Source organism: Pistacia vera, unplaced genomic scaffold, assembly GCF_008641045.1.
Source record: "Pistacia vera cultivar Batoury unplaced genomic scaffold, PisVer_v2 Contig265, whole genome shotgun sequence".
Classification (NCBI taxonomy): domain Eukaryota; kingdom Viridiplantae; phylum Streptophyta; class Magnoliopsida; order Sapindales; family Anacardiaceae; genus Pistacia; species Pistacia vera.
In genome coordinates this window covers 745,514-762,246 of record NW_022196074.1, presented here as the reverse complement: position 1 = coordinate 762,246, position 16,733 = coordinate 745,514, and the positions used below count along the sequence as shown (strand labels likewise).

The following is a 16,733-nucleotide window of genomic DNA, read 5'->3' as shown; positions in this document are numbered from 1 at the left end:
CAGTGAGCCCCAAGTTTACTGGAACTCAACGTGAATGTAACTTATCCAATTTGGGTAAGTGAACCACATTAAAAGTCCTTGTCTTCTTATTTGTTTTTGCATTTGATTTCTTGATTAATTGGGTGAGATTGGGTGTTTTGAGTTTGGGAATCTTGGGTTTATCACAACACAACCAACTCAAAATTTCAAGCTTTATATAACTTCTGCATGTTTCAATACATAAATCCTTATTGTATGATGAATTATGGGCCGTCAGATGTGTTAATCGAAATCGATATTGGACATTTAGCAAACACGGGCCACCATCTGGCTACCACTCATTCAGCTCAATGGGCCCAGAGCAGCCCTCATTTCTGTTCACACTTTCGGATCCTTGAAACTTGAAGCCCATTCCATTAGGGAAACAAAATTCAGAGAAGCCCAAACTACACGGCCTATTACTCTATCGAGTCAAAGCGCCATGGCTGAGTTCGAGCTCTTCTCCGACTCCACGAGTTATCTTCAGCCAGTCCTCTATCTTCTCGAATTCCCGCTGTTTCGCCCACGCCTAGAAAGCCGATATCTCAGCGTCCCGATATGTGTTAAACTTCCTATGTCTCTAAATTCTTCTAATCCACAGTAAATCAACTTTTAAATCAATGGAAATTGGAGACCATCTTGAAGCTTCAGAAATTGATAATCTTGACATTGAAACTGAGATTCAATGTTTGCGAGAGAGAATCAATAAGGAGGATGCTAATGAAATAGTTGAGAAATTGAAATCAGCTATAGAGTCATTGAGGGTATCTTTTGCTCTAATGTTTTTATTATTTTTCTAGCATTACTTTTTTTTTTTTCTTTTTATAATTTATTCGGAAGATATTTTTTCAGGCCCTGGAGAAGCAAGAATCTGACTTGCAGTCTAATTGTAATGCAAAACGTTGTGAATTGGAAGCTGAAGTTATTGAATTGGAGACAAAATTGGCAGCAGGCTATGACAGTAATAGTCTCTCTGATGATTTAAATGAATCAATTGAGAAACTGAATTTAGTTAAGAGGGTACGTATTATCTTAGGATGAGTTAAATTGTCAATTATTTCATTCTAAATTGTTATGTAAACTATAATGTGGTGTGTTTTTTATAGGAGCTTGCTGCTAGACTAAGGGATATTCTATGTGTAAAGAGGAAACTTGGTGATGTACCATCACATTCAGAACTCATCCAGTATGTTTCTTTTCATGGGCTTGTCTCAAAGTTCTATTACATTTATTGCACTGTGATAAAAACTCAACTAAACGTTATTTTAGTAGGTAACTGTTAAGGAATAGTCAACCATTATTTTGCTATAACTGATCGAAATTGAATTTTTATCTTATTTCTCTACTATTTTATAGTTTAATGATGAATAATTGGTCATAGCTGTTTTGTTCTATAAAATTTCCGTTCAACCTGAGAGTTATTCTCTATTACTTGAATATGGGGATGGACTTTTGCATCATATCTGGCTTGAAATTTTGGGTGCCTCCTTTCTAAATATATGGTTCCTTATGGAATGAGTAAGTTATTGATCATTTAGGGTTTTTCACCTCTTTTCTTACATGCTCTTTGTAGGTATGAACGGCGATTTTCGGAACTATATACTCATATCCAGGTTTGAGAACAGAATATATGTTTTTGTTGAATGTATCTTTGCTTATATGTGTTGATATTAGTACCTTTTATAGACAAAACTTGTTTAATTTTCGCTAAAACATACAGGAAAAACATCAAAAAACCCAGAAATACTATGCTACCTATAATGCTCTTCTGGAAATTAAAGAGTTGATGCTGAAGGAAACTTCTTTGTTGAACTCTATAAGTTCACAGGTATAAGCCAAATTAATGAGTTTTTGTTTGAACTACAGATTTAGCTGTTTGTCATGGTTGAAACTTCATATCACTAATTTACGGTAGCCCTCTTTGGGATTAGCAATCCTTCTTTAATTCACTTAACTAGAATGTGTATAATACTGCATAGGAGAATACAGATCTTGTATATGACCAAGTGATCCTCACCTTTTCTGACTTAATTTTCGCCTACCTTTCTGTAGTTTCAAGATGCCATTACTAGCACTGCTGGTCGCATGAAACTAATTGATTCGATGGAGAAAATTGTAAAGGGCAGCCAACAGGTAATTTTTTTCATTTTTCATTTCCTTAGGAGATGCTGAGGAACCTGTTGGTTGATATACTTAGACTTCAAGATTATGGTCTACAAAATTGAGAATTGGGCACCAACAGCATTATTTTGATCTTTTGGGCCGAGGATGATTTTCTGGGAATGACATCATTTCATTTTCTCTATCATATTTTAACCTATAAATTATACTTTACTTAGTTCAAATAGCTGGTTTACATCCTCTATTTTCTTTTTAACTTCATTTGATCTCGTGAAGATACCTTTGGTACTTTGAGGCAGTAGTTATTTTCCCTCTATTGTGCAGAAGCTAGAGAAGGTGCAACTAGGATTAAGAGAAGAGCAGAAGGCTTGTGATGCTCTCAAGGAGAGGCATGCTGCAGCAGTTGCAGAGCAAAGACGTTGCCATTCTCTCTTAAAAGCTTTTCAGGTAACCACTTTAATTATGATGTTTAACTTATTGTAAAGATTTTATCTATAACAGCAGAATGTATTACATATCATAGTTTACATTTTTCTCTGTTAAATATCATCTGATGTAGATTCTAAATAAGGCAAGGCCACCTCAATAGAAAAGTATTACATTTACCTTTTTGTAATATATTAGAAACAGAGGCCAACTATAATTATAATTTATTTTGTTGAAGATATTCTCATCAGGTTGTATATTGTTGGTGATAGATGGTGGCTGATACATGCCTTCAATTCCCATTAATGAATAAGGGACTTGATTCACTTGAACATGTTGAATGTTTGAGGGAATATACTTTTATATGTATACTCCGATTTTTTTTTTTGATAGCAAAAACCAAGTATATTGAAACGAGAACAAAAGTATACTCTGATATACTTTTATATGCTCTGATATGCATTTATTCTGTTGCTTAAAATTTAAATCTTGGTAAATGGACTATGCAATATGCATCCCATTTTCCTATCATTACATTTTCATCTTTGGAGACTTACGAACAGAAGATAGAAATACAACAAAGTAATATTACTGGAATGTTTTTATCATACTGGTCAGTGCAAAATTTCTGATACTCTCTAGTCTCTATACTGCTGCTTTATGATTTTCAGGAGGAATGTGCAAAGAATGAGAGGCTTCGAACCCTAAGGTCTGTTTAGAAACCATGCTGTCTCATGTGAAGGTGAGATGTTTGAGCGTCAGTCTTGCAATAATCGTAGATAGCATGCTGTTAAATTAGGGAGTCTGGTTGGCATTAAAAGTTGATGTGATTAAAAACATTCTTTTCTTAATCTATATTTTTGTAATCTTTCCCTGTCTAGCTAATTTTACCTTTGTCTTCATTTGTATATTTGCTATTAACAAAATTGTCATGTGATTACTGCTTACTCAAAGATAAAGCAAATCTTGATTTATTCATATAACCTGTCTTCCACAATGGACTGTCTTATTCCTTGGAGGATCTCCTGTCATGTTTGAGGAAACAGCTGATCTTCAACTTAAAGTCAAGTGATTCTGCACAAATCGTTTGAGATCTCAATGAAAAGTCATTTAATTTGTTTGGATATATGTAAACGACACTTTCTCGACACCCCTTTTGTAATAGAGTAAAATGCAGACAACGGTATGTTTCCAAGCTTCCCATATATGCATTGAACATGAAATGAAAAGTATGCAACTCGTCCAGGTACATGATTTTGATGCCCATGGAACTGTTTAAACAGATGAGGGAATAAACACAGGGACAGGTGAGCATATTTTGGCTCAAGTTTGTCATTTATTGTACACTTGAAACGCCTTTTGTTTGAAACAAACGTGGGATTTATTGTTTTTGCTTTAAGTTTTATCCAGTTGGGCTAGCACTAGAGAAATCACTTTTGAAAGAAATCATGTGCACTTCACATTAGAAAGAGCTGCCATCATATGAACCTTATCTATGGAAGTGGAAGAAAGTGGTCCAATCCAAAAGAAAATGCTCTAAAGTACATGCAAAAAAAGTTGGTTTCCTTTCGGCACAAAGCTCTCTTTTCTGTGGTTAAAAAAAAGTTTAAATTGGGATGCTTCAATTGTTCTTGCCCTTTCTATATTAGCAACTGGAGAAATAGAAATGGGGGTTTTTGTCCTGGCATGTTTCAAATATCGACAAACCCTGATTTTTCAAGATTCCTTAGTACTTCCGGTTCAAGAAAAAACTGACGTACGTAACTCTTTGTCTTTCACATTTCCAGCCACCACATGAAGTGTGGGCAGGCTATGAGAGAGAGAGAGAGAGAGGGGGCAATCCAATCAGAGAATGACACATCAGTTGCAATAGAGCTGAGGTGGCATAACATGTTTGGTTTATTAGGCTTTAGTTGACCACAGTGCATATCAATATCATGAGAGAGTCCGAAGAGAATCCTTCCAAAATATTTGGTTTTCGTCCTTTTCTAATGGGATTTTTATCATTGCAAAAGTGTGTCTATCTTTTTCACTGTAATTGAGAATTCAAGATTACTGTTTTTCATCAACCAAAATTGGGAAGAAATATTCCATTCATATGTTTTAAACATGCAAGTGTTTTAATAAATTAATGCAATTTGGGGATTATATAATTAAAATAAAATAAAAAAAGAAGACTTTTTAGATATTTAATAATTAATTACATACAAGACAAATTTAAGACTATTTAGAAGATTAACATAGAATATCAGATGATACGTGAAATGGAAGACTTCTGTAAAAGTCTTGTTTTGTGAACATCATGTCTTTATAACGACGTTTGTCTGTATGTAAAAATGCTTCCCTTTCAGTCTATAATATCCAAAATTAAACCTAATAATTGAACTCAATTTACAACTATGTCATTATCCATTTATTCAGCCAACATCAATACATTAATAAACTACTTCAACAAAGACTATATATTGAGTACTTCTGAGTCCTATGCTGATTCAACAACTGGGAATTTCTTCATAAATTTAGAAATTTACAGACGTTTATCAACCTATGCTGATTCAACAACTGGGAATTTCTTCATCACACATTCTTATTTAAGATATATGTTAAAGTTTAATAAAAGAAAGTGCTTTCTCGAGATGCTTTGCCTTTATGCTTATAAATTCTTTCTCGGTCACTGAACGATATTTAGGAGCTTGGCCTGACTTAGCTACAGGGACAAGATTAAAATCCATTGGCGGACAGTAGAAGACAGCCATCGACAGTCTATGCCGCTCCCTCACTAAGACACGGTGAAGAACGTTAGGACATCGAGCATTTGATAGAATGTGAAGAAGATCACCAACGTTGACAACTAGTGCATCAGCAATGGGCATCACCGAGACCCATCCAACCCCTTCTTTGAAAATTTGGAGGCCACTTATGCTACTTTGATGTAGAATCGTTAACATGGATGTGTCAGTGTGTGGAGCCAGACCCAAAGCCCGATTTGGGTCCGGGCAGGAAGGGTACGAGTTGAGCTGTAAAGCAGTAGTTGAGTCAACCCAGATTAACTCTTCTTCAGATATTTCCAGTGATTTGAAGATCAGCTTTGTTAATCTTTCTGCTAGAATCCTCATTTTCTTCTGATAGTTCTCCATGACGTCACTGTTAAAATAAGCAAGAATGCAAAAATCAACAATCACAGTAGCGCATGTCTGTTTTCTTTGTTTTTCAAACTATAATCTGTATGACTAACATCTTGATTTTATGTATATATATATATTATAAAGTGTCATGTCAATTAGCTGTAAGGTACTGTCTTTATGCAACTTTTCAAGAGAGTTTCAGATTGTTACTTATACAGTGTAACATATTTAATTGAAAGACTCTCCTGAAAATACCATCTTCAAGATTTTGATTAGTTTCAGAGAGTTAATTATAATGCATGAATGACTTTTATCCTTTGCTTAATTATAACTCCAGAAAATCACTTTCAACCAAAATCAAAAAGCTGCCAAATAAGTTCGATACTTAAATATACGTAAATCGTTTTAAATACATCTGAAAATATAATAGTTAATCCCTTTTTTTTTTTGTTCATCCAATTAAGCTTTGAATAAATTTTATGAACGTGCATGGACTTACCAAAACTGTGCATGGTCATGAGGCCAAAGTTGTTTAGCATGATCAAATGGTGAACCAATGATAGTGAACCCTTCATGCCACATATATTTGGCGAAAAAAGGAGTAATACGAGCGATGCCATATCCAGTAGTTCCTCCAGGAGCACGTAAGACCTTCAACTTTTGTCTAGTTGGGAGAGAGAAGAGGCGGCGTGTCTCAGACTCGGCGTCTTTTAGAAGATTCAAAGGAATGCCATGGTTAACGAGCTGGAACGCACCCCATGTCTCGCATGCATGGCCTATAAGCTGCGTTACTTGGGGATCATTTAGGTCAATAACAGGAAGTGAAGGATGGTCATGGGATGAGATCAAATCATCAGACTTAGGCCAAATATGAGATTCAGGCACAGCCCTGGTGGAGTTGAAGTCTAGAGGGATGATGTGGTGGAGATGGAGAGGGAAGTCTCTGTAAGCTTCAGAAAGAGTACTCATTATATCATGTAAAAAGAGAAAGAAAGTAAAGTAAAGTAAAGAAGGTACAGAGATAGAGATATGTATTATTATCAAGGCTTAGGGTTTTCTTGTGACGATGAAGAAGAGAAGTAGCAGTACTTGTTAGTTAAGTGCAATAATAGATGTACATATATATATATATATAGGAAGAGATTAATCACAATAAAGAAAAAGATATTAGGTTAAGATGATACAGTTGGATGAGGGTGGCCGTTGAACTTATTTGATGTCTGTTTGTGGATTTGTAAGGATGGGATGATGGGGATGAATAAGACAAAAGAGAGACCAAAATTTTGCAGAAAGTTGGTGGCATCTCCAACAGTTCTCTTTGTACAATGATAAGGAGGTTTAGCTAATTTTCACTGCGGCTTTTGTAGATAATTGGGACATGTTTTGTCTACGAGAAATAGGAAAATTTTGAATATATAAAAGTAAGAAAGCTTCATTGAATAAGCTACCGGATGGGATTCGCCATTTATATATATATATAGGAACTCAAATTCTGGAGCTCATATAACTCAAGATTGTCAAGTCTTCCATTAGACAAAAGTGGACATGTTTTCTCATCAACAAGTAGGAAAATTTTGAATATAAAATTAAGAAAGCTTCAATGAATAAGCTACCAGATGGGATTCACAATTTATATATATATATATTTTGTATCAGAGGGAATGTTCGAATCCGTTTGTATACACCTTAACTAATCTCTAAAATTCTAGAATTATTAATCAAATAAAAATCTCAATAATCATTCTTATTATTAATGCTTGGAAAGCTTGAACTTAAGATCTCATATGTAACTCAAGATTGTCAAGTCCTCCCTTGGACAAAAGTGGACAAATTAAAGAATTTAAACCTAAAAAAAAAAAAAAAAGAAAAAAAAAAAGAGAAAGAGAAAGATTTCAAACAAAATATATGATTCTTCTTTCTCATCATTACCATTTTATGTACACGCAAATTAAATATATATACTATGATTATAACTTCGGCCCATCCCACCCGTCTCCACTTTGAGCATGGTAACCTTTTCCCTTTAAATTATCCAAAAAAAATCTATCTTAATCTTCATTACATTAATTATATGCAATAATAGTTCACCCCATTTCTTTTTTGGATTGATGATCTTCGCAAACCCTAAACCCGGCCATGATTTCTTCCTGTCATCACTATAAGCTGTTAGTAACCCACATGGGTTGAGTTTTCGATTAAATTGGATCTTTTTTTTGTAGAATATTTGTATCTCCAAATATGGGATATTTTTTTGTACATATACATTGGACGAACACCATTAAATTAAAATGAATACCAATTGAAAGCCACCAAGTTAGACATTACTGTATGAATCCGTGGCAACTGCTTTTGATCTGCCGACAGCTCGAGTGCCAGCGAAGAGCTTGAATATTGAGATGTTTAAGTCAGAAGTGGGAGTGCCTTAAGAAGACTAACAACACGGCTAGCCATTTTTCTTTTTCTCTTTTTTACTTTTGGTTGGCCCTGCAAATACCTTGAATTTCACACACTTGCTAGAATCCAAATATATACACCTACCTGTAAGACTAAATGAATTATATATCTGACCAGAACCAGAGAGACCTTGTGGAGAGGAGAATAATATACACACATTTCATTAGACTATTCTAAGGGTCAAGTAATTCATGATGAGTGCAGAAATTTTCTGAACAAATTCAAATTCAAAGGAGTTGTTTACTTGTTTATGCTGCTAACTGCTCAAATAGCTTTCAAACACACTTACCCTTTTGTCTGCTTAGAAATTTGGAATATGTTTGTTGCTGTTGTTGTGGTAGAAACTTAAACGCAGACGAAGAAATTTAAATCATCCAGAATCATGAAATCAAACCTTGCATGATCCATGAATTAACAACTACTCCACTTGGTAGAATAAAATTCATTTATACTGTCATTTTTCACGTTGAATATATAATGTATATATACGAAATAACAAGAATTTTTCTCTTTGTAGATAATATAATATAATCTCATTCATAAGTATAGATTTATGATTATTATCAGAAAAACGAACATGTAAATTTCAACCTGATTTTAAATCCTTAATATTAAAATATAAAGATTTGGAAGTGATGAAGAANATCCGTTTGTATACACCTTAACTAATCTCTAAAATTCTAGAATTATTAATCAAATAAAAATCTCAATAATCATTCTTATTATTAATGCTTGGAAAGCTTGAACTTAAGATCTCATATGTAACTCAAGATTGTCAAGTCCTCCCTTGGACAAAAGTGGACAAATTAAAGAATTTAAACCTAAAAAAAAAAAAAAAAGAAAAAAAAAAAGAGAAAGAGAAAGATTTCAAACAAAATATATGATTCTTCTTGCTCATCATTACCATTTTATGTACACGCAAATTAAATATATATACTATGATTATAACTTCGGCCCATCCCACCCGTCTCCACTTTGAGCATGGTAACCTTTTCCCTTTAAATTATCCAAAAAAAATCTATCTTAATCTTCATTACATTAATTATATGCAATAATATTTCACCCCATTTCTTTTTTGGATTGATGATCTTCGCAAACCCTAAACCCGGCCATGATTTCTTCCTGTCATCACTATAAGCTGTTAGTAACCCACATGGGTTGAGTTTTCGATTAAATTGGATCTTTTTTTTGTAGAATATTTGTATCTCCAAATATGGGATATTTTTTTGTACATATACATTGGACGAACACCATTAAATTAAAATGAATACCAATTGAAAGCCACCAAGTTAGCCATTACCGTATGAATCCGTGGCACCTGCTTTTGATCTGCCGACAGCTTGAGTGCCAGCGAAGAGCTTGAATATTGAGATATCGATAGTTGGTTTAAGTCAGAAGAGGGAGTGCCTTAAGAAGACTAACTACATGGCTAGCCATTTTTCTTTTTCTCTTTTTTACTTTTTGTTGGCCCTGCAAATACCTTGAATTTCACACACTTGCTAGAATCCAAATATATACACCTACCTGTAAGACTAAATGAATTATATATCTGACCAGAGCCAGAGAGACCTTGTGGAGAGGAGAATAATATACACACATTTCATTAGACTATTCTAAGGGTCAAGTAATTCATGATGAGTGCAGAAATTTTCTGAACAAATTCAAATTCAAAGGAGTTGTTTACTTGTTTATGCTGCTAACTGCTCAAATAGCTTTCAAACACACTTACCCTTTTGTCTTCTTAGAAATTTGGAATATGTTTGTTGCTGTTGTTGTGGTAGAAACTTAAACGCAGACGAAGAAATTTAAATCATCCAGAATCATGAAATCAAACCTTGCATGATCCATGAATTAACAACTACTCCACTTGGTAGAATAAAATTCATTTATACTGTCATTTTTCACGTTGAATATATAATGTATATATACGAAATAACAAGAATTTTTCTCTTTGTAGATAATATAATATAATCTCATTCATAAGTATAGATTTATGATTATTATCAGAAAAACGAACATGTAAATTTCAACCTGATTTTAAATCCTTAATATTAAAATATAAAGATTTGGAAGTGATGAAGAAGACCTACAACCACCCACCTCACCTGACCTGACCTGAACTGACGTTTAGAATTATATATTAATATTATAAAGAAAAACCAATATGTAATTCGTGATGCTAATTTCAATCAGTGTAAGTGTAGATTTGTCGAGTACCCTATCACTGCTCTTGTCATCACATATTACAAAGAATTAATATATAAAATATAGGATTTGCAGACCGAAAAGACGAAGCTAAAGTTACCAATCAAACCAATTTGTCTTATTCTATGACTTATCACTCACTCTTAATCAAATCCTCACTCTATAAACGATGTTTATCTTCTTCTGTTTACCTGCCACTGCTTCCTCTAATATTACATCACTCAGCCCAATATAACTTCAAACGGGGGCCCAAAAAAGCCGCCCAACGTCTCTGTTGAGTTTGACAGCCCTCGTAATGGATGATAACGTTCATCAAGATTTGAAATTTTTCATAGGATAAATTTGAGTAATGCTACCCAATCGTCTTCTCTCACCGATTTTTCTTATAATCCTTTAACGTTAGTGCTGTCACATTAAAATGATTTTAATTAGACTGAAAGAATGGTTATTTCTTATAAATGAATGATCGTTACTCATAAGAAAAATGATCATAAATAAGAAATAATCATTTTTAATGACCGTTCATAATAAGGGAACATTCAGACTCCGTTTAGTTCACATATTGGGAAAACTAAGTTTTCCCAGAAAAGTTAACTTTATTTCACCTATTTTCAAAATAGTTTTATAAATTATTCAATTTCCTTTAATCCTACAAAAAAAATTAATTTAATTAAACAATCCCCAAAAAAAATTTTAAAAATTGACAAAAACACTCCAATAACCCAAATTTACCATATTCCGGCCACCACTGTCGGAAGCTGGCCGAAATCTGGTGTAATAGGGCACTACCGGCTGAATCTGGCCAATAATATGCCGATCTAGCCTTTTCAGACCAGATCCACGGCCAGATTTTCAAGCCAGATTTAAGGCCAAAGATCTGACTGTCAACGGCTAGATCTTTGGCCGTAGACAGTCATCAACGACGGCCGTATCTTTGACCGTCGTTGACAACCAAATAGAGCTAGATCTGGCTGGAAAAGACCATATCGGTGCATGACCGGTAAGATCGAGCCGGTCATAAGCCGATAAGGCAACTCCGGCCACCCTCCGGCGGTGGTGGCCGACTGTCCTTATTTTTGAGTGGATTGGGGATGTTTTTGTTAATTTTGAATATTTTATTATCGGGGTTTAGTAAATAAATAAATATATAGGTATTTCTGTTAATTTTTAAAATTCTACATCGTAATACCCACCCAATTTAATCTTTTTCAAAAGATTATTTTAAAACCTATCTAATAATGAGCCAAAAGGAGCCTCATTCTTTACAAGAGGAATGACTTTTTTAAGGAGTAAGAGCTGATGTGACACTGCCAGATATATTAGAGTTGTAAGAAAAGGTTGTGAGATTTAGTTATAAACTTGATATTTTTCAATAAATTTATACATATTAATTATATATATAAAAGTTTTCATAAAATAAGAAAAAAGAGGAAATAATAAAAACAAATCAAAACCAAATTAGGAATAAAGTGATTTTTTTCCTATATATTGATGTCCGTGCTGCAATCTGATTTATTGGCATTGTTTCTTCTTCCTCTTGTTTGTTGTGTTAAAATGGCTTCTGCCCAGAAGTTAAATAAAAGAATATCAACTTTGAAGAACAAGGCTGCCCAGCTAGAAACACTATGTGATGTTAAAGTTTGCATGGTGTGCTTTGGTCATGATGGGGAGGTGGTAACATGGCCAGAGAATAAGAGAGAGGTTCTTCACTTAATCAATGAGGTGAAAGCACCACTCAGTGTGAGAGCAGAACAGAAAGCTAAGCACAATTGCAACCTCATTGGTTTCTTGACCAGGAAGAAACAGAAACTGAACAATAAGGTGGAAAATAAGAAAGAGAGAAAAATCAAGCGAGAAGTAAAGAAAATTAAGGCATCCAACCAAGACATTGACAACTTATTTTCAAGTTGGGAAGCAAAGTTGAGGGAGTTGTCAGACGAGAAGGAACTGGTGTGTTTGTTTGAATTCTTGGAATCAAGGTTGGTGAGTTTGAGGGACAAAATTAGGTTGCTCCAAACCAAGAATTTTGAAAAAGCAGTTCAAGTTTACAATGGAGATAATACAGAGTCAGACCTAAATATTCTTAATATACAGAGTTACCAACCATTAATGCGTCCTTCTCCTTTGTTAGGTGGTGAAAGCTCCTCTAATCAACAAGTTTGTGCAGCAGCTGTTGGAAGTAACTCTGATTTTGGGGTTAATATTAAAAATAATCTTTTTCTTAATGGAGGTTTTTCTTCGGGGTATGGACATGCAATTGCAAATATGGGTTTGAGGACACAGGAAAAATTTGGCTTCAGGGAAGAAAGTATCGACAGTTGTTCAAATTATGGCGAATCCATGTTTTGCCAAACATCAACAACTCCGCTGCATGAAGTTTTGCCCATCTCAATGAGGCAACCATGGCGATTCTCAAACAAGTCTGCTCAGTGATGCAATTTCAAGCAATTTTCTCATCCAAGATCAAGAGCAAAAGGCAGACTCTCTAGTTAGTAGACTTAACTGTTTTGGGTAGTATATGTATTATTGATTATTCTTTCGCTGTCATGATTAAAACATACTTAATTTCCATGTTTGGAGTTTGAAACCCTAATAACCTTTTTAGCAACAAGACATATTCACCATTGGGGAAATTTCAAATCAGTTACCTTATTATTTTTAAGTAACGAGGAATCTTGATAAAAAAGATGGGAAGTCATCCTCAAATTTTCATCTTTAGTTTCAATCAAACACTGTAACCCAGATCAGCACTGTTCATGTTACAATCCTCACTTGGTTTGCGAATTAACCCAATTTTAATAATCAAATTTGTTTTCATGGCATTCAATAGCTACAATAGACTGATACGCTGATAATCTGATTAAATTTTCATTATGATACTATTTACAGTTACAAACTTACAATGAATGAACATTCCTTGTCTAAAATTAACCCACAGAAGCAGCATTTCTGGAATCTAATGGGTAAAATTTGAGTTTCAACTGATACAATTTTCCATCTTTGAAACCGAGTATTTGTACTGTGTATCATTTAATGAATTTATAAATATAAAGTAATGTTGGCAAATCATGTAAGGAATATGCCTTGTATATCATCCCTGCTTGACAGCTGCAGCTCTCAATACAACTTCACAGTCCGGAAGAATCCTGCAGCCCATAAGAACAAAGAAGAGGTTACAGCTGTTGCCAGGAAGCTTAATTTGGACTCTATAGACCCAAGATTTTTAACAAGTTCCAAAAACTCTGATCTTCCACTCATCAATCGATCAGCTAATATAGTCAGTCAGTTTCATAAGATCATTCAAGAAACTGACTTATGTACCGCATTTTTATAAAAAGACATAATGGAAAATTTGTGTTAGTCCATATCAATTCATCAGATATATAATATCTATATCCAACAGCAAGAAATCAAGGGCCTCACCATTTCACAGGCTTAATTCTCACTACTCTTACCTAGTTACCTATCAAGTTTACTCTTGAATACTTCTAAGCAGCTTCCCTAATCACGCATTTCAGAACCTAGCCAACAAACTCTTTTAGTATATTATTTTCTATGGTTATAAACAGATCTTCCTATCAGCCATTAACTGTTCTGCAAATGCGTTGCCAAGAAATCCCATAAAGGCATGTAATTTGTTAAAGATAAAAAGATGTCATAAACCTCTGAAGCAATATCTCAAGAAAATGTATATTTAGTTACTGAAATTGAAATAACCTCACATATATGGAAGTTACTTCCCATAGCAGCTACCAACCCCCTAAAGCTCTGCAGCTTGTGCAAAGGTAAATGGCCTATGATCAACAGAGACTTAATCATATAGACGCATATACCATATAAATCTTTAGAGGATTTATTGGTATCACAAATTGACACATTCTGCTTCAGAGAATCACATATTATAAAGCCAGCATGTACAACAACTCTCCTAAGCTTTTTTGTTTTTCAAACAAAAATATAAAACCAACAAGAATGAATTTTTTTTAAAGCTTTTCGGGTCAGAAAATAATCACTACACTCACCAGAAATAGGACCTCTAACAGAATTCCTCACCAATAGTGGTCAAATATATTGAGGTTTGTTTACAGAGGGTTTACAATAATACCAACCATTGCACCTGCCAGAATCAAGACAACACTCTGATTAAAATTTTTTGCATTGCAACTAAAGAAGAAGAAATGCCTTTAAAGAAATAGATAAATAAATGTACTAATATGCTACCTTTTAAAAATATTTGATTTTTAATTCGAGAACTCAAAGGAAGTCTATCAACCAGTTATGCATACATAACGGCATTAATTTGGGTTGAAAGTTCATCAACAGATGCAGGAACCATAACTTATGGTTTACCTACTATACAATTTCCTGGAGATTGTCCGCATTTCAGGAAGCATGCCAAACAGCTTTCTCAGCAAAGTAACATCCATTGTTAGATAACCCATGCATATTGATTCAGTAAGCATTGTTGGCTCAAACAAAAGATGTTCATAAACAACAACAGGGCAGAGATACATTGCATTGAATACCTCACTCCAAACAAACTGGATCTTTGTATAGATCAAATTTGGCAGTAAAAACCAACTTCCAGCTCGCAACACAATGATCATATCCAACTCAATGATGTAGTAACCGGGCCTTACGAATTTTAGACCGAAGCTTCTTTGCCTCTGCTATATATCCAGAATCACGAAGACCATCAAGGACAGCACGTTGAGCAGACTTCAGAATTTTCATGCCACTTCTTAAACAAATTATTAAGAGCTTGGATGCAAAATGAAACCTACCAGCCTTGCAAAGGTTGTACACCACAGAGGTGTAAGTAAATGAATCCTTTATCTCCATTGATTCAAACATATTCATTGCATTATCAATCTGACCAACTTTGAACAACCCATCAACCACACAGTTGTAGGCCACCAAGTTTGAATCAAAGCCCATTGTATTCATGTATGCCAAATGTTGCTGGGCACCCTTGATATTACGTGCCTTGCACAACCCATCAATCATAATAGTGTGGGTATAAGCGTCACAGTCCAAACCTCTTTTCTTTATCTCATCCAGTAACCTAAATGCAGCTTCTAATTTACCTTCTTTACAATATAAATTAATTAGGGTGTTATAAGAAACAATATCAAGTTGAATACCATTGCTAACCATCTCCTTCATATATTCAGTTGCCACTTGTATCCTACCTGTCTTAACTAATGCAGCAATCACTGTACAGTAACCAAATCCATCAAATGTAAATCCTTTACTCTTCATCTCTGACAATATCTCAAACCCTTGGTCAAAATTCCTAGATCTAAAGCAGCATTTCATAACTGTAGTGTACGTTATGGCATTTGGAAAATGACCTGATTCCCCAAGCTCTTTCAGAATACACCTTGCTTCCTTCAATCGCCTTGCCTTGCAAAGCCCATTTATAAGACTATTATATGTAGTTATTTGGGGAACAAATCCATATGCCTGCAATTTCCTAAATAACGTCATGGCATTATTTGTATAGCCATTCTTGCAGAGTCCATTAATCATGATGTTAAATGTAGCTGCACTGGGAGACAAATCACCCAGTAAAATATCACGAAACAGCCTATTGGCTTCCTCCGGTTTACCTAATCTAAAGAAGCAATTCATCAACGTGTTGTAACTCCACGTATCAGGAGGTATACCCATTCGAAGCATTTCATCAAACAGATCCAATGAACGTGATAATTGGCACTTCCTGGTGGCACCAGCTATCAAAGAATTATAAGTAATAACATTTGGGCTAATTCCCGCTTCCCTCATTCGGTCAAGAACAAAATAAGCTGCATCTACGCTAACAAAGTGACAATAAGCATCAATCAAAGTGTTATAAGTTACAACATCAGGGAGTATTCCCAATCTTATACCGTCAATTATAAGCCCTTCAGCTTTCTCCAATCTCTGCGCTTTGCAGAAAGATGCTATTGATATATTTAATAACTTAGTTGATAATCTACCTGATAAACAACGAACCATTCTTTACAACAACCCAATCAACATCAAAAACACAACGGCATAACCTGCAAAACTGTACAGTTCCATGCATCAGAAACTATACCAATAATGTTTTAGTAATTTTAAGAACTTTATCAAATGCAACGGTTCAATAATACAATTGTACAACTCTACCATTTTCACCATTAATGTCTAGAATCAAAACAACAAATTGAACTTACAGTAAGGTGAAAAATGCGCAGGCAAAGAGGTTCGGCGGTGCCAAACGGCCGTTAATTGACCGCAATAGCACCCCGATGTGAAGAGAATGCAAGGCGAGACTGAGATTTATGCGGGATGATGTTCTAAGGATTCAATACTCTCGCTTTAAATTTCTCAGAAATGCACAGGTGAAGAGGGTATGCT

General features: G+C 34.5%; 4 protein-coding genes across 4 annotated transcripts; 2 read left to right on the top strand and 2 right to left on the bottom strand.

Annotated features, from left to right (window-relative positions):
- Window positions 1-451: 451 nt before the first annotated feature.
- Window positions 452-3,895, top strand: LOC116133097 (coiled-coil domain-containing protein 93-like). Its single transcript, XM_031418764.1, has 8 exons — window positions 452-782; window positions 871-1,038; window positions 1,125-1,204; window positions 1,592-1,631; window positions 1,739-1,846; window positions 2,071-2,151; window positions 2,464-2,586; window positions 3,237-3,895. Exons 1-8 carry the CDS (start codon window positions 639-641, stop codon window positions 3,282-3,284), a joined length of 792 nt encoding a protein of 263 aa, XP_031274624.1. The 5' UTR covers window positions 452-638; the 3' UTR covers window positions 3,285-3,895.
- A 947-nt stretch (window positions 3,896-4,842) lies between these two features.
- Window positions 4,843-6,745, bottom strand: LOC116133111 (gibberellin 3-beta-dioxygenase 1-like). The gene is made up of 2 exons (XM_031418781.1): window positions 6,190-6,745; window positions 4,843-5,709 (listed from the first exon to the last, which is right to left on the bottom strand). The coding sequence occupies exons 1-2, from the start codon at window positions 6,657-6,659 to the stop codon at window positions 5,169-5,171; spliced, it is 1,011 nt and encodes a 336-aa protein (XP_031274641.1). The 5' UTR covers window positions 6,660-6,745; the 3' UTR covers window positions 4,843-5,168.
- A 5,158-nt stretch (window positions 6,746-11,903) lies between these two features.
- Window positions 11,904-12,839, top strand: LOC116133008 (agamous-like MADS-box protein AGL75). Its single transcript, XM_031418685.1, has one exon. It carries the CDS (start codon window positions 11,904-11,906, stop codon window positions 12,780-12,782), a length of 879 nt encoding a protein of 292 aa, XP_031274545.1. The 3' UTR covers window positions 12,783-12,839.
- A 391-nt stretch (window positions 12,840-13,230) lies between these two features.
- Window positions 13,231-16,677, bottom strand: LOC116133108 (putative pentatricopeptide repeat-containing protein At4g17915). Its single transcript, XM_031418778.1, has 4 exons — window positions 16,550-16,677; window positions 14,876-16,401; window positions 14,372-14,466; window positions 13,231-13,495 (listed from the first exon to the last, which is right to left on the bottom strand). Exon 2 carries the CDS (start codon window positions 16,347-16,349, stop codon window positions 14,964-14,966), a length of 1,386 nt encoding a protein of 461 aa, XP_031274638.1. The 5' UTR covers window positions 16,350-16,401; window positions 16,550-16,677; the 3' UTR covers window positions 13,231-13,495; window positions 14,372-14,466; window positions 14,876-14,963.
- Window positions 16,678-16,733: the final 56 nt, after the last annotated feature.